This window comes from Euleptes europaea, chromosome 20 (assembly GCF_029931775.1).
Source record: "Euleptes europaea isolate rEulEur1 chromosome 20, rEulEur1.hap1, whole genome shotgun sequence".
Lineage (NCBI taxonomy): Eukaryota > Metazoa > Chordata > Lepidosauria > Squamata > Sphaerodactylidae > Euleptes > Euleptes europaea.
Window position 1 is genome coordinate 4,891,064 of NC_079331.1, and position 23,924 is coordinate 4,914,987.

General features: G+C 47.5%; 1 protein-coding gene across 1 annotated transcript in view; it reads right to left on the reverse strand.

Moving 5' to 3' along the window:
• Window positions 1-2,992: 2,992 nt before the first annotated feature.
• Window positions 2,993-23,924, reverse strand: part of TMEM266 (transmembrane protein 266) — a 32,952-nt gene continuing 12,020 nt past the window's right edge. Inside the window, exons 4-10 of the mRNA XM_056865980.1 lie at window positions 22,291-22,364; window positions 19,683-19,739; window positions 18,694-18,832; window positions 18,245-18,360; window positions 13,247-13,436; window positions 5,219-5,281; window positions 2,993-3,609 (exon numbers count right to left, since the gene is read on the reverse strand). Coding sequence (XP_056721958.1) covers window positions 2,993-3,609; window positions 5,219-5,281; window positions 13,247-13,436; window positions 18,245-18,360; window positions 18,694-18,832; window positions 19,683-19,739; window positions 22,291-22,364 — 1,256 coding nt within the window. The remainder of the gene's footprint in view (window positions 3,610-5,218; window positions 5,282-13,246; window positions 13,437-18,244; window positions 18,361-18,693; window positions 18,833-19,682; window positions 19,740-22,290; window positions 22,365-23,924) is intronic.

The window sequence follows — 23,924 nt, forward strand, 5'->3', positions numbered from 1 at the left end:
CCAGGCCCAGAAGATGGCCAAGATGCCCTCCCTCTCATGAACTGCCTAAGGTCATACAATCAGCATTGCTGACACCTCTGCTTAAAAACCTCCAGGGACGGAGCGCTCGCCACCTCCCGAGGAAGCCTGTCCCACTGAGGAACCGCTCTAACTGTTGGAATTGACTCTGGATTGACTCTGACCACTTATTTCCTAGCCCTGCTTTGTTAGCATCCCCCCCATCATTAAAGGCAACACAGATAACATGTCGGTGGCAAGAAGTAGAACACCTGGTTGTCCTGATATGACTGGAAAAGCAGAATCCCTTCAGCGGCTTTGCAGAAGTATTAAAAACAATAATGCCCCCAGGAGATAGACTGGAGAGTCCCCAGATATCATCTCCACCTGCTGGGCCTCCGAGCCCATCCGCCCGTCTCGCTTTCAGCTCCCAAGACCTCCTCTCTGTCTCTACGGCACCCCCTTCCCACCTCGCTCTCAACCCCCATCAATAGCCGATAATCAGCCATTTATCTGGAGATCGCAGCGGATACTTTTGTCCGGGGTGGCCACACGCAAAGGGCTAAATGATAGGAGTGGGCCTATTCTAACTGCCCCCAAGGTCTCTCTTTAAATCCAAATTACTTCCCTTTGTTTGGCTTCGTAAGCGGCCTCCTCTTTCCCCATCGAACTGGCCAAGTCTTTGGCACTCTGATACGAAAGAGGTTGAAAGCAGGGCCTTATCTTGACTTCAATGCCATAGAGTCCAATTGCCAAAGTGGCCATTTTCTCCAGATCTCTATCGATTGGAGATCAGTTGTAATAGCGGGAGATCCCCAGCTAGTTTCTGGAGGTTGGCAACCCTATATGGGACACAGAAGACATCCGCAGCTTGAACAGGTATTGATGTTTAGAAAAACGTTTATAATCTTACCTTGATAGCAAGCAGATATGGACAGATCCCTATGGCCACATGTTATCCACCTGGTGCATGTTGTCAGTGGTAAGCCATACACTCACCCGGGAGACCTAAGAAAAATCTGGTTTGTTAAAACATTTAGGACAATTCAATGACATCTCAGCTGGCTATTCTCTGTGCCCTCTACAAATACAGATTTGGTTAACATGGACAGGCTTCTAGCAAAATGCAGATGACAAATACTCCTGTTATCATTTAAATCCAAATTCCCTCTTGAGATACGAACAGCTGCAATAATCTGGCATAGTAGCTCAGCCAGTTTCGCAGATAATCTGTTAAAACCTCTGTACGAACTAGAGAGTAAGCCAAATCTACATTATAAACCAGGGGCTGATTCATAATGTTTTAAGTAAGCTTATGATTTTGTGTTGGGTCGCATTCATAGCCGTCCTGGGCCGCAGTTTGGAAAAGCCTGGTATAAACCATATAATAAGGATATAGTGGAATCTGATAACACCAGGAATACTCAGATGATAAGCAAGGATGCTAATGTAATCACTGAGAACGGGGAGACTGTAAATAACCAAATAATAAAATAAAATAACAATTCAATGGAGGGTAATTGATTAATTCCTGCAAATGAATGCAGGGAATAGCCTGGTAAAGGAAATCCTTTGGTGCCTTACCTCATCGCAACCAGACAGATATACTAATAAGACTGGAATCCCTGAAATATAAACTTTTCCAACGTTAATAAAACACTTCCTTAAGCATGAAGTTAAGCGTGGTGAAGTGGTTAAGAGCAGTGGTTTGGAGCGGTGGAGTCTGATCTGGAGAGCCGGGTTTGATTCCCCACTCCTCCACATGAGTGGCGGAGGCTAATCTGGTGAACTGGATTGGTTTCCCGGCTCCCACACATGAAGACAGCTGGGTGACCTTGGGCAAGTCACATTCTCTCAGCCCCACCTACCTCACAGGGTATCTGTTGTGGGAAGGGGAAGGGAAGGTGATTGTAAGCCGGTTTGAGTTCCCTTAAGTGGTAGAGAAAGTTGGCATATAAAAAACAACTCTTCTTCTTCTTCTTCACAGCAGGTGGTCAGAAGGTAAGCTTGGTTTGTTAAACCCGATTGCTCAAGAACCAAAGACACGTTTGGGTGTCTCGCGTGACCCAAATCTAGAGGGTGACATAAGAAAATGCGACACGCCAAGGGGTGGCAGAGAAGACGGGGTAAAGTACATGGAAACGATGGGAAAGTAATCAAGTTTAATTCATGAATTACATTAAGAACATGTTCTTCAGAAATTAACCTGCAAAGCAAAATGCTGTTCCCGGTTCCACGGTTAGGGAAAAAAGAGACAACGTTTAGACATCTCTTTAATTTTTTTTAATTAAAACTGTATTTGTAAAATGTCCATTTTCACTCCGTTGTCTCGGAGGCGACAACTTTTATTATTATTATTATTTTGTGTCAAAATATTTCCCCCCCCCGAAGTTCATGCCAAAAAATAAAAAGAGATCGCGCTTTTTTTTTTTTTCTTGGATCTGCGTCATTCAAAGTGCTCCTTGAAAAAAGTGGATGTTTTTTTCCTCCCTAGGAAGAAGAAAAATAATTACCATATTTATACAAAGGGGTTGTTGTTTTTTTAGCCATCATGTACAAAGGAAAACTGTAAGAAATTGTAGAAGGAGAGAAGTTAGTATCTGCTTGTCCCATACCCTGCTGAAACCTCACCTGATAGAAGATTGTCCAGAGTTTCATAAAAATTGTGGGATTTTGTGTACATTTTTTTTGTCTTAAAAAAACATGTTAAGAATCTATACATCTTTGAGGTCATCGTTTTAACAGAGTGGTTCCCCTCCCCCCTTTCACAGGGGTGAAGCCCAAGGACTTCAGATGGTAGAAATGTCAAGTTTTTTTTTCTCGTGCTGGCTCTCGCAACTCATGCATTTTTTAAAAAACAAACAAACGATTATTCAACTTGTTCCGATCCACGCAAGATACCCACCCAGGGATGGTTCAGAGAGGGCCCCGGTTAAAGCTTTAGAGCGTCCCCCTTGAGAAGCATCTCTCCCCTCCCCTTTTAGTGGCAAAAGGACTATGAATCTGGGATCCTATTTAGCTTTTGCTCTTTGGATTCCAAAGATGTATACTTCTCATCGATGACCGGCGCATTTTGTTGGAAGTGAATCACCGGCTTTATCTGAAAGACGCCGAAACTTTGCTGGTTCTTCTTGTTGTAAATATTCATGCGGTGCTCCAGTTCGGGGCTGGCTTTGGTCGACCCGGCCGGGCTGGGCAGTTTGAGATTGACCGGGTCCAGTCCTTTTTGCGACAAGCACGAATCGTCAGAGAGGGATGAAAGCAGTTCTTGCACCACGGTGTTGTTGACGCGGTGGGCGGGAGGATCCGCCTGGTTGCGCTTGGCTTCGTCGCGGGCCCTCTCCAAGGGGCAGTACTCGGACGACTCCTCCCGGGTGGTGCTGCAGTCGGTGGACGAACCGAACGTCTGGCTGCTGTCACTCTGGGCCCGGGTGACGGAGCTGTCCGTGGACCGGGAGGCACTGCCGGAAGTGATGCTGGTGGAGGTCCCGTCGCTCCCCACAATCTTCATCGGCACTTCCACTGTGAAGAGGTCTGAGGAGATGTTGGGCTGGTGGACGTCGATGGCCGCGGTGGTGATCATGCAGACGGCTGCCTCGGGGACGCCACTGTCTGTACGGGGAAACAGCATCGAAAGGCCGGTTGGTAAATCAGAAATAAATATTCCCTCCCCAATGCACACACAATGGCCTGATAAGAACTAAGCATGCCCATGGAAAAAGAAAAGCAGAGGGAACAGGAAGCAAGGGGGAAAACTGCTCAGCCTGAGCCCAAAATAACTTTGGCAAGTAAAGCAGAAGAAGAGTCGGTCTTTATATGCTGACTTTCTCTACCACTTAAGGAAGAATCAAACCGGCTTACAACCACCTTCTCTCCCCCTCTCCACAACAGACACCCTTGAGGCAGGTGGGGCTGAGAGAGCTCTAAGAGAGCTGTGACTAGCCCAAGGTCACCCAGCTGGTTTCATATGGAGGTGACGGGCTAGTCACACTCTCGGCCCCACCTACCTCAAAGGGTGTCTGTTGTGGGGAGGGAAGATGATTGTAAGTCATAGAGAAAGTTGGCATGTAAAAACCAACTCTTCTTCTTGACTGCCAAAGATCAGGATTTCCCCCCCTCCCAATCAGTCATTTCACCCTTACCCCCCCATGCCCACAACTGTGATTATTCTGGTTTTTTTAACATATTTATTTTTCGAACTTATAGCCCACCCTCATTCCCAGCCAGGCCAGGTTGGGTAGCAACCTCTAAAATACATAAAACCATAAAACTTGAATAAACAGCAATAGACATCAATAACATGTAATCGCATCTAGAAACTGCTTTGCTTTGCGCCCTAAATCTCCACTCGACAAGAGATGCACAAAGGCACACTTTAGAACATAACCTCAGTTAAGATGCTTGCTTCGGAAAGGAAACCTTCTACTTCCTTAGCTGTGTTCTACTGACAAACCAGGGAAGCTACTTCGAGTGCCTGAATCCGATGGGGGGGGGGAAAGAAAACCCCAAAACGAAACAGCAAAGAGCGAGCACTCAAGCATAAAATATGCTACAGGATATGCCCATTTCAGAATGATACCTGTCGATCCTTTAGAGACTATAAAGGTAACCCTGGGGTGAGGGGGAGGGGAAGATCCATTTGTAGTATGAGCTGGTGACCGCTGATCTAACATCGGACTTCCCTGGTGCCAAGTTATTCCATCCTTTGCTCGTTGCGTTTAACCCTTCTAAAAGGTTCTCAGCATGAGGCCCTCTTACACTGGCTTCTGTCTTTCGCCCCCGCGGACGAGTGCTTGTCTGTTTCCGTCAGACACCGGATTCCTAGAATGAGCGGTTCAGACCCAAATGTGCACTGAATCTTGCAATGACGGCTGACTTCAGGGAGAGGCCCGGCTCGCTCCCAGAAATGGTCTGCAATCTGAAAAACCAGCCCTGGAGTACACAAACTAACAATAATGAAGAAAGGGCCCACGAGTACATAAAGAATGCCTTCCACTCATTAAAAACGAGGCTCTACCCATGTGGAGAACCCCCACTTATGTGGGGTGAACATTTACGGGCAAATTTGAGCTTTGCATATTCTAATTTTAGAGATCAGGCTTTTCACAGAGATCAGCCTTTGACGTCCCGGCGGTTCATAGTCCAAGGTTAAGGTTCTGTCTTGTCTTGCGCAATTCAGCACACCAAATGGGCGCGAATGAACCTGAGCAATCTGACTTACCGCTGCTGGGCTCGTTGTAGTATTGGCTGATGTAGTTGTTCATGTCGTCTTTGACCATAGCCTCTGCGGACGTAAAAACAGATAGTCAAGAGCCACATACTTAACAAAGGGATTTAATCTTTTTAGATGCAAGCAAGGGGGGGGGGGCGTTTCCATCACTCTCGTTTTAGGCTGCCCCGTTTTACACTGGATTTGCTGCGATTATCTGTTTTTAATGACTTGGATTGTTTTATTGAGATGTTTTTGTCGGTATGATTTTTATTTTTCATTGTACAGGGTATGTTTTAGTTTTATTAACGTAAACCACCTCGAGCAGGACTGGAGAAGCGGCATACAAATGTTCTGAATCAACAAATATACCTTTTTTCCAGTGGAGAAACTAACCTTCCTTTAGCCTGGAAAAAGAAGAGGGATATGATTGTAGCTTTCTGCCACTCCCAAGGACGAGGCTTAGATTTTATGGGCAATACGTTACAGAGAAAGGCAGACTTCACTTGAGCATTGGGAGAAACTTCCTAAGGCGAGAGTGATTCAACAACAGAACCAACAACCCAGGAAGAAGGAACTCTCCCTCACTGGATGACTTTGGGCAGAGGCTGGACAGGAATGCTTTGGATTTCCTGATTTGTGTTGGACCAGAGAGCTTCAAAGGCCTCTTCCTCATCCAGTTTCAGAGGGTAGCCATGTTGGTGCATAGTAGAACAGCTAGATTCGAGTCCAGTAGCCCCTTAGAGGCAAACAAGATTTTCGGGGTATGAGCTTTCAAGAGCCAAAGCTTATACAGGTTGAGTATCCTTTATCTGGATGGCTTGGGACCAGAAGTGGTCCGTATTTCAGATCTTTCCATATATTGGAATATTTTGGAATTTTTGCATATACATAATGAGATACATAAGAAAGGCCATGCTGGATCAGAGCAAGGTCCATCAAGTCCAGCTGTCTGTTCACACAGTGGCCAGCCAGGTGCCTCTAGGAAGCCCACAAACAAGACAACTGCAGCAGCACCATCCTGCCTGGGTTCCAAAGTACCTACTAGAATAGGCGCGCTCCTCTGATCCTGGAGAGAATAGGTATGCATCATGACTAGTATCCATTTTGACTAGTAGCCATGAATACCCCTCTCCTCCATGAACATATCCACTCCCTTCTTCAAGCCTTCCAAGTTGGCAGCCGTCACCCCATCCTGGGGCAGGGAGTTCCACAATTTAACTCTGCGTTGTGTGAAGAAAGACTTCCTTTTATCTGTTTAGAATCTCTCACCCTCCAGCTTCAGCAGATGACCCCGCGTCCTAGTATTACGAGAGAGGGAGAAAAGCTTCTCCTTGTCCACTCTCTCTGCCCGCATGCCAACTCAAAGGGTCCAGTTTTTGGATCAGTCCGGAAATGGGATGTCCAGATAAGAGATAATCTACCTGCACCCTGAAAATCTTGTGGGCCTCTAAGTGCTACTTGACTCGAATCTGGCTGTTCCAAATCTAGGATTCTCTCGCTTTACGGTTTTCTGAAGCAGCATTAGAAGAACAGTTGTCTCAGGATGGCAAAATGAAAAACTACCACAGGGTTTCTTTGAAAGCTTCGGAAAGAAGGTAGGGCAAGAACACCCAAACCAAAAAGCAATCTGATCTGCCCGCTTTGTGGCGTATCGCAGGCTTTAAAAGCATCCTCTTTTTAAGTGCTCTTTAAAAAAAAAGAAAGAAGAAGAAGCATACCATGCTATGGGGGGAGAGGGGGGCAAACCACACACAGAGACACAACCCCTCTCGCTTGTTCCTCCGAGCCAGATTCCCCACACACACCCCTTGGGTCTCTCTGGCTACAGCCCTTTTCCACAACACATTGTGGTTTGCAGGTGAAAGAAACAGATGTTTTCTGCGGCACGCTTTCTCCCCGCAACAAGGCCCAAACCACCGAGGCGCCCGGTACCTGAAAATAGCCGCCGCGCTCCTAAGATGGCAATCTAACCTGACACTGAAAGGGAACATGGCTGCCTTCCTGGTTTCACTGGCTCTTAAAAGCTTTTTTGGCCCTCGATGATCTTTAAATGCCTGCAGTCAGAGGTGTGCTTTCTGCTAATGTCGGAGTTTAGAAAGAAGCCTCGGTGTAGCTCAAGGCAATACCGCTGGATTAGGGGTACGCTGCAGTGCTTTTTAGCTATCTGCTGTTAAAACACACGGCGTTTCAGTCATCCATAATTGATACTGTAAATGCCATGTTCCCCATCACGGTATACCGGTACTCAGACGTTGTTCTAGAGACGGGCCACGCATGCCCACGGTGTATCTTAGCAAAGAAGGAAGGAGCTACAGATGCCGAGGCGCTCTGAAGTTTGAGACCCAACCGGATATAAATCTCACGCGCTCATTGCAAAAGGGAGCGTTGTTGGGAATAGAGAATTTGGGGAAAGCACAGGGGAAAGGAAGTTCTCTGTTAGGGCGGCTTGCATTGGGCAACAATTCCAGAAGGGTAACTGCGTTAAATCTGCTGCGGAAAAATATAGAAGTCCAGCGACAGCCGTCTTTAAGGTGACAATGATGATGATAATGGGGTGGATCCAACCATTCTCCAAGTAGCCTTCGTCCAGCGGAAGAAGTCTTCCTCCATCCAGAAGAGCCGCTTGTTGGTGGAAGGCCGCTTAGATTGGAGGAAGGCTTTAAACGTCAACCGAAATGAAAGGTGGGGCGTAAAGAGCCAGCGTGGTGTAGAGGTTAAGAGCAGTGGTTTGGAGTGGTGGAGTCTGATCTGGAGAACCTGGTTTGATTCCCCACTCCTCCACATGAGTGGCGGAGGCTAATCTGGTGAACCAGGTTGGTTTCCCCACTCCTACACACGAAGCCAGCTGGGTGACCTTAAGCAAGTCACTCTCTCTCAGCCCCACCTACCTCACAGGATGTCTGTTGCGGGGAAGGGAAGGTGATTGTGAGCCGGTTTGATTCTCCCTTAAGTGGCAGAGAAAGTTGGCATATAAAACCAACTCTTCTTCTTAAATATTTTCACAAGCAAACTGTTCAGCGGAGTGGTAGGATTTACCCCACTGATACCAGTGGTTTGGATCCTACTGCTTTGCTCCTCTGGTGAAAACTCATTCCTCCGTCATGTGGAGACTTCCACCAATGTAAAGGCTTTGTTCACACAAAGTAGAGGTTCTCCTTGCACTGAAGAAATATACCCCTACCAGAGGAACTGACTGAGAGGATCCAAGTCAGAGGATAAATACCATTGTCTTTCAAGGCAGATTCCACTGGCTCTTTGTAATGGCCTTAACCATTCCACCAGGTGAGCCTACATTCTGCACCAGCCATCTTGTACAGATAGGGTTGCCAGCCTCCAGGTACTAGCTGGAGATCTCCTGCTATTGCAACTGACCTCCAGCTGACAGAGACCGGTTCCCCTGGAGAAAATGGCCGCTTTGGCAATTGGACTCTATGGCGTTGAAGTCCCTCCCCTCCCCAAACCCCACCTTCCTCAGGCTCCGCCCCAAAAACCTCCCGGTGGTGGCGAAGAGGGACCTGGCAACCCTATGTACCGGAGATATTACTTGGTGTTGTCTTGGTGGTTTTGGTTTTTCACACTCTGAAGAGCACTGTGGCACATTCTAAAAACAAGTGCGTCTTTTGTTCCAATTTTATAAAAGATTGCTGCTTGCCCCGTTGAATTTGGCTTGCTGAAAACTGAATTTTCTGTACAAGGAAGCTATTCTTCCTTTGCCGCAAACCTTCTGGACGCTCTACGCTGTCAGGTTTGTGCCTCAGCGATCCTAAACACACTGGCTCAACACCTGGCAAACTTGGCAGGGGTTCCTTCCCCGCATTAAAGAGCGAGGTTCTTGCGTGTCCTTCTCGGAGACTACAGAAGTAAATCTGCGCAAGATTGCAGAGTTAGAATTTGGAAAAAACTGTGTCGGTGAGGGGAAGATCTATAATTGCTGCTGTCTCTATCCAGAGCTAACGGAGTATATTCTGAGCAAGATTAAAAGGTCACAAACATTTTGGAAAAGAAGTATTCTGAACTAGATGCGCCAGGGGGATCTTGGCAACCTCTAAAAAGGCTGCGACTTTTATCTCTGAGCTTTGGAAGGATTTTTACAGGAACATACAAAGAAGGTCAACGCTCTTCTGACCGTAACCGATTGTACTCGGTCCAGGAATTTTAGTGTCTATGGAAAAATGTTTTGCTATTGACCTGCTCACGGTCATCATTTTACAAGAGGTAGAGAATGTTCTTCCTGAATGCTAACGTCCTCCAGAGATCATGAATCCGCTCCAAAGCCTGGCCACGAAAAATATTTACTGGTTCCATGTCCCATACCTCCCTTACTCAAATCATTCACAGCCCTTCAACGGCTTGAAAATACAAAACAGCTCTTTTCTAAAGCATCCCTGCCTGGTCACCAGAAGGCGATTTTGGCTCACCAGAGGCGAGCAGGAAGTGGGTATTCACAAGCCTATCTTCGTCCTCCTAAAGCATTTTCATGCTAATTCCCACGAGCCCTTAGTAATCCTTTAGAGAAAAAGCATCTCTCTTATCATTTTATAACGAGAGAAATAATGCAGCATAAAGCAACCTGCCTGTAATAGCTCATAAGAGCCGAGAACAAAAGCAGAAGAAGTGTTGGTTTTTATACCCTGCTTTTCCTCTACCTTTAAGGAGTCTCAAAGCGGCTTATAATCACCTTCCCCTCCCCACAACAGACACCTTGTGAGGTAGGTGGGGATGAGAGAGCTCTAAGAGATATGTGACTAGCCCAAGGTCACCCAGCTGGCTTCATGTGTGGGAGCGGGGAAACAAATCCAGTTCACCAGATTAGCCTCCGCCACTCATGTGGAGGAGTGGGGAATCGAACCCGGTTCTCCAGATCAGACTACACCACTCCAAACCACTGCTCTTAACCACTACACCATGCTGGCTCTCTTCCCCTATTTGTTTCTGGCCTTGAAAACCCTACGGGCTTGCCTGGGTCAGCCGCGATTCAATGGCACAATAAAAAATTGCTTTCAGGAGAAGAGATTTCGTAGAGATAAAAAGGAACAATAAGCAAACACCGATGCATGCCTGGCTATTTCAGGGTTAAGCTTTTCTCTTTGGAAGCCGATGTACCAGGCTGGCGTTACAAGTACAGTCCCGGCAGCACAGGTTCAAGCAGATCCCAGGGGAGCTTTAACTTAAGGACTGCTCCATAAAAAAAACATACGAAGGAGGGTAAGAAAAAAAAAAACACACGCGTGCAAAATCAGGAAAAGTCTAACATTTCGCTTGGAATTCTGTAACTCTTCACGGCCGCAGCCGAGGCTGAATGTTCCCATTGTTCCTTATGGGCCAGGGAAATATAGCTGGTTTGGGAGGGAGTATCTCATTTCTCGTGCATTCGGCAGGTGAGCGCACTAAAAGCCCATTGTTCAAGGTAGAGGCGAGGGTCTGCGGAAAGGCTGTGGAGGTAATGTCTGGGGAGGGGCTGTTGCTCAGTGATAGAGCATCTGCTTGGCATGCAGGAGGTCCCAGGTTCAATCCCCGGCCTCTCCAGTTAAAGGGACCAGGCAAGTAGGTGATGTGAAAGACCCCTGCCTGAGACCCTGGAGAGCCACTGCCGGTCTGGGTAGACACTACTGACTTTGATGGACCAAGGGTCTGATTCAGTAGAAGGCACCTTCATACGTTCATGTGTCTAGAAGTCCTTCAGGAGTCCACAAAGCCAACTTGGCTCAGCGACTTATGACCCCTTTCTATTTCATGCCTCCATTTCTCCAGGCAGACCAATGGATGCTGTGTAGTTCCCAGATGCCATTAAGTTAACCGGAAATGGGCCGAGCACACTTCACGGCAGCAGGTCAGACAGCTTGTGACGCGCACAGCTGGAGGGGTTTGTCATGGTCTCTTGGGTAGGCGGTCTGCAACCATCCCACAGTCTGAGCCAAGGTGGCATTTGAGATATGCTTCCAGGGGAAATCACTTGTGGCTTTGTGTTTAATGGCAAAAGCCCTTGGGGCAGGGGTGGGGAACCTTTTTTCTGCCAAGGGCCATTTGAATATTTATAACATCATTCGCGTGCCGCACATTCTGGCCCTGCCCCCTTTAAGCCCTCTATTGTCGCCACTTCCGCCCCCAGCCCACTTGTAGTGAAGAGGAAATACGTTTCTCCACAGCCCAGCTGGGAAAGGGTTAACATAGTTTCTTGGGCAGTCCTAGCAGCTTCAAAGCTAATGACTCTTCTGCAAGGGGGGAAGAAGGTTCCTTTTCTCAGCAAAACAAACTCACATCCGCCTTGAATAGAGGCTATTCCTGGCCGCGGGAGGGGGCCGATCGCCAGTCTTAGATCCTTCTGAGCTAGAGATCTGCCAGGACCCACGAAGGGCCAGACCAAATGATTTCGCAGGCCTTATACGGCCCCTGGGCCTGACGTTCCCCACCCCTGCCTTGGGGGGACACTGGATCACTAAATTTGAGTCCAGTAGCACCTTAAGAGACAAAAAAGATGGTCGGGGTCCACGCTTTTGAGAGTAAAACCTCACTTTGCCACAGCTCTGACTCTCAAAAGCCTATACATCCTAAGAACATCAGAACACCAGAAAAGCCCTGCTGGATCAGACCAAGGCCCATCAAGTCCCGCAGTCTGTCCACACAGCGGCTAACCAGTACACACTTGAGACAACCTGGAGACACAAAAGTCTAGGAAGTACAAATGTTTATGGGAGGCACTCAAAAGCGCAATCGTTTCAGAAAACCTCCTCGCAAATGCGCACCGTTCTTGTCTGCTTCTAATATAACCCTCGAGGAATATATGCATAAATGATAACGTCTCCTCCTGAGGACAGCGCTAAGTAACCTTTTCAAAAAAGGGGGAAATGGAGCGATGGGCCTCGACGCAAACCTGGTTTGGAAAGTGGCATGCCAAGATTTGAACACAAAGTGCAAATCAGTTGAGCACGGGCTGTTTTGTGCAGGAAATTCTCATAGGATGCGGAAGAGATCCAAACCAAACAAAAATATAAGCAGTTATATTATAGTCAACATACAGGAGAATTACGCAACTTTAAGGTTGACAATGAGGAAATTGAAATTGTTGAAGACTTTCTATTCCTGGGCTCCATCGTCAACCAAAAGGGAGACGACAGCCAAGAAATCAGAAGGAGGTTGAGACTGGGAAGGGCAGCCATGAAGGAGCTAGAAAAGATTCTTAAGTGTAAGGATGTGTCACTGGCCACCAAGATTAGGTTAATTCATGCCATCATATTCCCTATTACTATGTATGGGTGTGAAAGCTGGACAATGAAGAAAGCTGACAGGAAGAAAGTAGACTCCTTTGAAAAGTGGTGTTGGAGGAAAGTGTTGCGGATACCATGGACGGCCAAAAAAAACAAAAAACAAACAAACAAACCAGTGGGTTATAGATCAAGTCAAGCCTGAACTGACCCTAGAAGCTAAAATGACTAAACTGAGGCTATCGTATTTTGGTCACATTATGAGAAGGCAAGAGTCACTAGAAAAGACAGTCATGCGAGGAAAAGTTGAGGGCAGCAGGAAAAGAGGAAGACCCAACAAGAGATGGATTGACTCAATAAAGGAAGCAAGATCTGAGCAAGGCTGTCAAAGATAGGACATTTTGGAGGACGTTGATTCATAGGGTCGCCATGAGTCAGAAGTGACTTGACGGCACTTAACACACACATACACACACACAACATACAATCTGTACACCACTAAACATATTTGGTATTATGTTATAATAAGATGCTGTTATCCTTCGCAAATGCTTTTTAAGCGCTCAATATACGTCCAACCGCAAGTCCACTCGCGCACCTATGATCCAATCAGTGTTGGGTGTACCGTGTAGTTTGGCCCTGAGGCACCCCCCTAAAATTTGGCCCTGACAACATCGCTGCTTAGCCATTCCTTCTAAATGCTGATGAGAACTGTACCTGGCCCCTAAAGAGACCACTGGAGGGGGCATGGCGGGTTGCAGTGTCAGTATCACCCCGGAAACCAGAAGTCGCTTGCGCGGGCTGCATTCAGCCGTACCGCGCAGCCGCTGCTCACCTCGAGGGGGTCGCAGCTCAGTGATGTTCTCGGTCGTCTCGTCGTCGGAGTCTCCCGCCGCAGCCACGACTTTGTACCTGTTGCTGCTCTGTTTGTTGAGCATGTGAGGGACCTGCAGGGCGGCTTCCCTCTCCGCAGCCAGGTCCAGGTCTTGCTGAGCGAGGTGTGCTCTCAGCTGCCTGATTTCAAACTGTGGCAGAGACAAGGGAGGGTATGGGGAAAGAAAGTGTGTGGGGGGAATGAGAAAGCATGGATACACAGGCACATGAAAACCATCAAGCAGTGTGCTTAAAAGGCACCAAAAAACAGAGTTTGCATTTCCAGTCTTCCTGCCTCTAGAGCTCTGCTGGTGGGAGTGTGTTCCCCGGTAGAGGGTCCAGATGCTACATTCCTTGGCGCAAAAGGGGGGGGGAGAAGAAGAGGAGGAAGAGGAGGAAGAAGAGTTGGTTTTTATATGCCAATGTTCTCTACCTTTTAAGGAGAATCAAACTGGCTTACAGTCACCTTCCCTTCCTTTCCCCACAACAGACACCCTGTGAGGTAGGTGAGGCTGAGAGAGCTGTGACTAGCCCAAGGTCACCCAGCTGGCTTTGTGTGGAGGAGTGGGGGAACCCACCCGGTTCACCAGATCCTGCAGTCGTCTTGTTCGTGGGCTTCCGAGAGGCCCCTGGTTGGCCACTGTGTGAACAGAAGACTGGACTTGATGGGCCTTGGTCTGATCCAGCATGGCTTTCCTTATGTTCTTATGGAGGAGGTGGCTATCCATGGCTACTAGTCAAAATGGTACTAGTCACGATGCATACCTATCCTCTCCAGGATCAGATGAGCATGCCTATTATATTAGGTGTTGTGGAACACAGGCAGGACGGTTTTGTTTGTGGGCTTCCTAGAAGCACCTGTTTGGCCACTGTGTGAACAGACTGCTGGACTTGATGGACCTCGGTCTGATCCAGCAGGGCTTTTCTTATGTTCTTATGTTCACTTCTATCGTCACTGGGGCACAAAGCAACCCTTTCCATATTTTCACTTCTGGGACAGAAAGATTACTATCAAAGCACACCGTCTGGTAAGGGGTCATTCCATTCCCTGCCTGGAAGAGGACGGCCAAACTGATTGCCTAGGAACCACAACGAGCGTCAACCCAAACATCTTCAGGAAGCCTGACCTGTGGTTACCAGGCCAAGTCTACTGTGCCGCGCTTTGGAAAAAGCTCAGTGAGACTTGAAGCGGCGTTGAACGAACCTCTGAAATAAGGGGAAGCCGCAGAGATGCAGAATGGAACAGACCCAAAAGGAGGAGGGTGAAAGAGCGATGTTGAGGGTTGCCAACCTCCAGGTACTAGCTGGAGATCCCCTGCTATTGCAACTGATCTCCAGCTGATTGAGATCAGTTCCCCTGGAGAAAATGGCTGCTTTGGCAATTGGACTCTATAACATTGAAGTCCCTCCCCTCCCCAAATCCTGCCCTCCACAGGCTCCACCCCCAAAACTTCCTGCTGGTGGCAAAGAGGGACCTGGCAACCCTAGTGACGTCTGCCAGCGGTGCCGCAAACCCTCTGCCCGGCTATCAGACGAACCCCAGATCACACAGATCTGCTGGAAAGTTTTTATGGCCGGGCCTTTGCTCCCGGGCTTTAGTTAACCAAACGCTTGAATAAATGAACTAGAAATATAATTCTGGCACAGACAAGACTCTCTAGTGTTTCAAAAAATTAAAACAGCCAAGGGAGCCAAACTTCGGATAACGCATATCCAAAAAGAGGGGTTTTGCTGCCATCTTACGGCCAACAGACAGAAATGCACACACCAGACCTTGCTTTCTGACACCGGGAGCAGCGCTGGTGGAAAGTGAACACATGAACACATGAAGCTGCCTTATCCTGAATCAGACCTTTGGTCCATCAAAGTCAGTATTGTCTAATCAGAGCGGCAGCAGCTCTCCAGGGTCTCAGCCAGAGGTCTTTCACATCACCTACTTGCCTAGTCTCTTTAACTGGAGAAGCCGAGGATTGTCATCCTCAGCTGAAGACCTCAGAAGCTAAGCAGGATCAGGCCTGGTCAGTATTTGCATGGGAGACCACCATGGAAGTCCAGGCAATGGCTATCCAGGCAATGGCAAAACCACGTCTGGACATCTCTTGCACTGAAAACCCTACGAAGTCACTCCAAGTCAGCTGCGACTTGACAGCAAAAAACCAAAAAAGAAAAAAAAAGTTCTATTTCATCTTGATCATGCATGTTGTGAAGGGACTGGTAACGTAACAATGTGCACACACACACACACACACACAGTCTTGTGTGAAGTCGCTCTTGTGCTGCTCACACAAGAGAACTGAAACGCACCACAATGTATGCCTCTTTGACATGTATGCGCATAGAATCATAGAACAGAACCATAGAATCATAGAGTTCACAATTCCTAGTCACAGATTGAATGTCCTGCCGACAGCTGAACTGAGAGAACCATTTGATAAAACCCCATTCTCTGATAGGCTATGCGCTAGCGCATCAGGAGCAATCGAGACGACAGATCACCTATTATTTTGTGATCAGTGGTCTGCACCCAGGGCCCTCTGGATTGCTCCTATTCTATCAAAACATCATCTTCCTGCTGACCCCTGGATTGTTTCATTACTGATGGGAGACTCGGACCCAGAAATAACTGGAGGGGTCACCAAATATTTGACAATAGTACTGTCTTTAAAGACACGATAAAGTTAAATTATGTGCTGAACAGAGATATTATCAACGTACTGTTTATACCACTATTCCCTTTTAAGCTATTTATTTATTGATATATTTGTAATTTTAAAATGATTTATGAATCCCAAGATTTTAAAGTTATATTTACAATATTTTAACATTCTATAACGTTGTAAATTTTGTTTTTCTCTTATGCATGTTGCGCTTAAATCTTTGGTCAGATGAGCTTGAAATAAAAGGAAAGGAATCATAGAGTTGGAAGGGACCACCAGGGTCATCTAGTCCAACCCTTGCACAATGCAGGAATTTCACAACTACCTCCCCCACACCCCTAGTGACCCCTACTCCATGCCCAGAAGATGGCCAAGATGCCCTCCCTCTCACCATCTGCCTAAGTTCACAGAATCAGCATTGCTGACAGATGGCCAACTGGCCTCTGCTTAAGAACCTCCAGGGAAGGAGAGCCCACCACCTCCCTAGGAAGCCTGTTCCACTGAGGATCCGCCCTGTTAGAAAATTCTTCCTAAGGTCTAGGTGGAAACTCTTTTGATTTAATTTCAACCCGTTGGTTCTGGTCCGACCTTCTGGGGCAACATGCATGGACACACACAAACATTGTGCAGGGGGTTGGACTAGATGACCCTAGTGGTCCCTTACAACTCTACGATTCTATGACATTTACTGCAACGCACTAAGCAATTATTTATAAACAGCTATGAAAGGACAGAGAACAATATAGGCCCTCTAGGGAAGATGTTTTATGACCGGGCACATAAATAAGGGCTCACCCCGCCGGTGTTTTACAGCATCCATACATAGGGATGAGCTCTCAGTGAATCATACAGTTTCTCCCTTTAATGGCCTGGCAGCAAGGGATGATTGGCGGCGTCTCGGAGAGATCAATGAACACTTTAACCAAGAGCTTGATCCTCTCTAATGCAACAGCCATAATTCTATTCCATTCTATTAGCGCTCTCTGGACGGCGTGCCCTGCCCAAAACACTCATCTGCCGCTGGGACGCCGTCCAATGTTTACTTCCATTAGTTTGGGCCACCATTGGTAACTCTACCAAGAAAAAAAACACACACACACCAGGAGGCAGCTGCAAATGAACCATTTATGGGCTAGAAGGAAATAAAGGACGATCTCGGCTCCCTCCCAACCACTGGGACGTTCTGATCATTGGAAATGAATTTCCAGCAAACGTAAGAGCAAAATTTTGCTACGGAATATGAAATGTAAGTCACCCTGTCTTTCGGTAAATATTCTACCCGGGAGGGCTCAGAGGTGTAAGAGTGTACAAATCGAGACAGGAGGGGAGTAATTAAAATGATTCCTGGCATCATCATAATGTTCACAACGGAGCAAAATATGCACTAGCATCTCCACCGTATCCATGGGACAAGAGCATTTGCGTGTCTCAATGAATTAAAGGCGTTGCGGAAAGGATAAGAAACAGAGGAAACAGCTCTGCCCTTGAAACAAAGACGCTGGTCATGGATTGTTAGGGTTGCCAGGTCCCCCTTCGCCACTGGTGGGAGGTTTGTGGGGTGGAGCCTGAGGAGGGCGGGGTTTGGTGAAGGGAGGGACTTCCATGCCATAGAGTCCAATTGCCCAAGCAGCCATTTTCTCCAGGGGAACTGATCTCTATCAGCTGGAGATTTGTTATAATAGCAGATCTCCAGCTAGTACCTGGAGGTTGGCAACCCTACAGATTGTCCCCTGTGCTAAAAGGGAACAAGAATTCTTCAACTTCTAAGGGAGAAAAGATTTACCTTCATTCGTTCCATCTCTGAGTGACCTGTGAAATGTACGAATATGCTCTCATTTGTGTAAAAATCAAGTAGACTGCGTAATAAGGGAGGGGCCATGGCTCAGTGGTAGAGCATCTGCTTGGCATGCAGAAGGTCCCAGGTTCAATCCCCGGCATCTCCAGCTAAAGGGACCGGGCAAGTAGGCGATGTGAAAGACCTCAGCCTGAGACCCTGGAGAGCTGCTGCCAGCCTGAGTAGACACTACTTTGATGGACCCAGGGTCTGATTCAGTATAAGGAAGCTTCATGTGTTCTTGTGTTCAAGTTTCTATTGGTGCACAATTTCAGTAAACCTGCCCCCCAAAAATTGCTGTCGGTTATTTTTTAAGAGTTATTTATATGCAGCCCTGTTCGCACAAACGCAGAGCCGATCCTTTTCTTCCTACGAAAACACGTCTCATTCCGCACCGCGAGAACAATCCGCTTCACCGTTACGCTGCTCACTTAACACTCTTGCACATGCAGACACGACAGGGCCTTACCCCTTGTTCTTGGCAGATCTGCGTTAGTCTTTCCAGCTGCTCGTCTTGAATGACTTTCGCCTTCTCGTACTGTTGAATCACCATTTCCATCTCCACTTTTACTGGCAGGACGTAAGCTGGAAACCACAAGAAAGCGCTCCTTGAGCTTATGGGAAAAGACGGCCGTAGCCGTAAGAAATGCAGCAACCCCTGGCTTCCGGAAAAAGCCTGCCCTTCCTTAGCCATCTTGGGCACTGTCTTTTAAGTCAGGGGTCCCAAATGACGTGCCCATGGGTGCCATGGCATCCACCAACACCTCCACCGCTCATGTGGAGGAGCGGGGAATCAAACCCGGCTCTCCAGATCAGAGTCCACCGCTCCAAACCACCGCTCTTCACTACGACACCGCGCTGGCTCTCCAGTTTGCAAAGAGTTGTGTTTATTTGAACAGATGAAAGATGACGGCTCACCATCAATGATTCTCTTGACCCTCCAAATTCTCAGAGTGATGATAAGGCTGATGGCGTCCCACGGGCTGCTTGGGCCATTCGCCACCGTCGAAGCCACCATAGGAGCCAAGGATAAGATGATCACAGCACCGTCAAATACCTAGCAAGAGGAAAGCGTCACACGTCACAATTGCACGTTCTTACAGAGGGCAAATATCTAATTTTAGTTGGCTAAGCAAATGTCCTGTCTAACCACTCCCCCTTTTCGGTTCCCTGCCAACCTATTTTGGAGATCTATCTCTCGCATTTCCCGCCCACCGCTCCTCCGAGAAATCCAGTGATGTAGATCATTCCTCTCCTTTCTTTCAGGGAGGGGATGTGGCTCAGTGGTAGAGCGTTTTCTTGGCATGCAGAAAGTCCCAGGTTCAATCCCTGGCATCTCCAGTGAAAAGGACCAGGCAGTAGGGGATGGAAAGACCTCTGCCTGGAGCAGTGAATCTGCTTGGCATGCAGAAGGTCCCAGGTTCAATCCCTGGCATCTCCAGTGAAAAGGACCAAGCAGTAGGGGATGGAAAAGACCTCTCTCTGCCTGAGAACCTGGTGTGGGGGTGGAAAGGAGGGCATGAAGGGGACCCTGGAGCTGGGCACTGTCTTCCCCAGCCCCCCCCCTCAAAAAAAAACCTGGAACTGGCCCCATTTAGAAGAAGACTTAGGTTTTTATAACCCACTTTCCTCTACCTTTAAGGAGTCTCAGAGTGGCTTACGATCGCCTTCCCTTCCCCTCCCCACAACAGACACCATGTGAGGTAGGTGGGGCTGAGAGAGTTCAGAGAGAACTGTGACTAGCCCAAGGTCAACCCACAGGCATCATGTAGAGGTGTGGGGAATCAAACCCGGTTCTCCAGATTAGAGTCCGCCACTCTTACCCACGACGCCATGCTTGTTTAGAAGCCAAGGAACACTGCAGAGTATGGAGACATGATTAGAGACTAAAAATACTTTTTACTCACCTCTATTTTGTTTTCAATGTAGTCCCATATACCGAGAACCACAATTCTCAAAATAGTCTACCGAAAGGAATGGGACAGAAAGAGAGAGAGAGAAGTGGGGGAAAGCAACTTTAAATTAGAAGAAGAAGAAGGAGTTGGTTTTTATACGCCGACTTTCTCTACCACTTAAGGAAGACTCAAACCGGCTTACAACCGGCCCTGTTTAGAAGAAGAAGAGCTGGGTTTTTATAACCCGCTTTTCTCTACCTTTAAGGAGAATTAAACCAGCTTACAATCGCCTTCCCTTCCTCTCCTCACAACAGACACCTCGTGAGGTAGGTGAGGCTGAGAGAGTTCGGAGAGAACTGTGACTAGCCCAAGATCTATAGATCGGAGGCTCTTAATTCTCATAAGAGCCACTGCTGGTTCTGAGAGAACTGTGTCTAGCCCAAGGTCACCCAGCTGGCTTTGTGTGGAGGTGTGGGGAAACCAACCCGGTTCCCCAGATTAGAGTCCACCGCTCACGTGGAGGAGTGGGGAATCAAACCCGGATCTCCAGATCAGGAGCTCTCAACCACTACGCCACACCGGAGAGAAAGGACGCCCTACATATTTCTTCTTACCTTCATCTAAAATATGTGGCTTTTAAAAAAAATCATAAATAAAACCATGCTTGATAGATGAGGAAGCGGGAAGGCAGGGGGAGAGAAAAGAAGCTGAGAGCGCAACAGCTCCTATATAAAAAAATAAATTTTCTGGCTGGCAAGTTCCCCGGAGCACTGAACCACGTTGCTGGCAGTTCCTGGCTCTCTGCAGGAAAGATGGCCATCAGCCGCCTGGCCCTGCGGAGCGTGCTTGTTTTCCCGAACCAAGTTTCCAGGGAGAAAGCAAGCCAAGTGTTTCTCCCCAAGCCAGCCCTGTGTATTTCTACCATCTGTGCAACGGAACCATACTTATTAGCTCACCGCACTAGACATTTGGTATTAGCAACAACAAAAGTATAGCCCTTGCTGCTTGCCTATTTAATATATACGTTTATGACCTCGGGGACACGCCGAGCCAACCTCACACCTTGCTTAAGTACCGGAACCACGCGAAAAACAGGTTCTTTTTAATGGCGGATTCATCTGCCCTGGTACATTTTGGTACGCGTTGGCGCCTTCAACAGCAAGGGGGTCAGAGAGGGGGCAGCGGTTCTTTCTCCGCTTGACCCTTGAGAAATTAAACCCCTTACTCATCGGCTTGACATTCCGTTACGACACCCTTGCAGATAAAGCCGCCCGCCCGACTTAACAGAACGTACAGTTTAGCCACTTCGGTAGGCAGGGGGGCGGGCCGATTGCCATTTTCGGCTCTCGCGTTTGCTTTGCACCCTCCTCTTATCTTGACCTTATCTTGACGTTCGCATCAGCCAGGGAGCGTGAACTCTTTAAGGCATGATCTGTCACCGTTTACAGTCATGGCAGTAAGAGAGTGGCAGTTCCCCTCCTTTTTACAGCGGAACCCTACTTCTAAGCTTACTCTGCCTTTTGGTACCTCCCCGCCAAGCCCCTAGGAATGAATAGGGTTGAAGGAGGGGATGCAACCCTTTCCTCTCTCATTGCTAGGAATACAGAGTATAGCCATATCGCTACTGGTCCCCCTGACACCAAAAGAAGAAGAAGAAGAGTTGGTTTTTATATGCCAACTTTTCTGTACCACTTAAGGGAGACTCAAACCAGCTTACAATCCTTACAACCCTTCCCCTCCCCACAACAGACACCCTGTGAGGTAGGTGGGGCTGAGAGAGTGTGGCTAGCACAAGGTCACCCAGCTGGCTTCGTTTGTAGGAGTGGGGAAACAAATCCACCAGATTAGCGTCCTCCGCTCGGGGGGGGGGGTGTTTAGTAGAAATGTGCAAAGAGTTATAATCATAGAGCTGGAAGGGACCACCGGGGTCATCTAGTCCAGCCCCCTGCACCATGCAAGAAATTCACAACTACCCCCACCCCCAGTAACCCCTACTCCATGCCCAGAAGATGGCCAAGATGCCCTCTTTCTCATGATCTGCCTCTTGAAGCAAAAAAAAACCAACTATGTAGAACGGTCCCAAGTAACACACAGGTTTCCTTTCTGCTTCCTTTGAGATTGCTTGGTAGTCAAACAAAAACAACTAGTGTCCTAACAGAGACTGAGAAATCAAAAAAATGAACACTTATGGCATAGAAAGAAAGCTGTTAAGCCAGTTTCAAGATATGTAATCTTTATGTATCCTTGAGTAGTTAAACAACTTTTAGTTCGCAGTGTGTTTCAAGCTAGCAAGGACACGCCTGGCCGCTTGACAATTTTTAACAATAAGCAATGTTATCACAATAGGCAAAGAAGTAACTTTTCAATTTTTACAATACATAATTGCTCATAGCAAGATATAAATGTCCATAGAAGCCACAGGCTTCCAGATTCGTCAGGTGCCAGCTCGTAAAGAAATGTCAGGTTTGAAACCGTGTCGAGGATTTAACCCGCACCTCCACTGCCTTAAAAAGGTGAGCCAATTGAAAACAGGCTACTTAGCTGGCTATGTGAGCAATGCAGGTTTTCCGAGAAAGTCACCAGCTTGTTCAATTGTCTCCATATTGTATAAATCACTTACCTCTGAAAAGAATACAGAGAGGATAACTAGACTGATCCAGTGAATAACTCCAGCAAACTGAGATGCGCTTGAAACTGCAATTGAGACAATATAATGAAGCATAGTTTTAGTTTTCCCAGCAAGCAAGTTTTTATATTGCATATCCACACTGTACTTAACCATTCAAACAAATACCAAGGCTACAGGGCTAAGAAACAGTAACAGATAGGGTTGCCAACCTCCAGGTACTGGCTGGAGATCTCCTGCTATTACAACTGATCTCCAGCCGACAGAGATCAGTTCCCCAGGAGAAAAACGGCCGCTTTGGCAATTGGACTCGATGGCATTGAAGTCCCTCAATTCCACAAACCCGGCCCTCCTCAGGCTTTGCCCCAAAAACCTCCCGCCGGTGGCGAAGAGGGACCTGGCAACCCTAGTAACAGAAGTGAACTCGGCACATGCTCACAGATGCACGCTTTTTAACCAGGCCGCAGGGAAATAGTCACAGCTTGCGCACAATATTTAGAAATACAGTCGGAGCAAAGGGCTCTCAAAACGGATTCTGGAAGCTCACCCAGCAAACCCAAACTCACATTTAAGCCCTGCATAGCTAAATCCTGGATGTGTTTTAAAAGTCCCATTTAGGAAAATACAGAAATAGAGAAGAATGTTTTTTGGGGGGGAGGGGGGATTGGGCAAAATATTTCGTCCAGTCTCTTCTTTTAACTGGCAGCCTCGGGAGAGGATCCATAAGGTAGAAGGGGAATATCCTGCCTTTTCGAATCGACAGCCATTCATTTGGTGGTGAAATCACACACTGCTGGCAAACCACCAAATCAAAATGTAAACATTCTGAGATGGGTTTTTCTTTTGCAAATCTTCCAAAGCCCTGGGTTCGAAATGTACTTGTTCAATATGACGTTAGTAAGCAACATTTAAAAGTGGCTATTTTTCCAGGGGGTGGGGGGAGAATGTTTGTTGGTTCTATTTGTAGATCTTCAAGTTTAAAGCCTTGCAAAAGCTTCACCTGATCAATTTCCTTGCCATTTGTTTCTAGGAGGAGAGTCCTCGCAAGTTTCCAAGTTATACCTGCATACTGGTTAAGGGTTGCCAACCTCCTGCTATTACAACTGATCTCCAGCCAACAGAAATCAGTTCCCCCGGAGAAAGTGACCGCTTTGGCAATTGGACTCTATGGCATACAAGTCCCTCCCCTCCCCCAAAGCCCGCTAGGGTTGCCAACTTCCAGGTACAGGGGAGGGACCTCGGCGGGATATAATGCCCTACAGCCCACCCTCCAGAGCAGCCGCTTTTCTCCAGGGGAACTGGTCTCTGTAATCTGCAGATCGGTTGGTTGTTCCAGATCTCCAGACTCCACCTGGAGGTTGGCAACCCAACAAAAACACCAGGCTGCAGCTGAATAAATATCAGCCAATTAGAGTGAATGGGGAACTCACCAAACAAAAGCATCTCAATTAAGGTTTAATGACCCCTTTCAAAAAACCCAGAACTCATGTTTATAGCCCCTGAATCTGCATTATGAAAGGCTCCTTTAAGAGCACAATTCCCCCCCACACACACACACACTAATCTGTACTCCTTCTGTAGCATCCCCATAGATCAAGCAATAAGGCAAACGTGGCAAGGAAACAGTC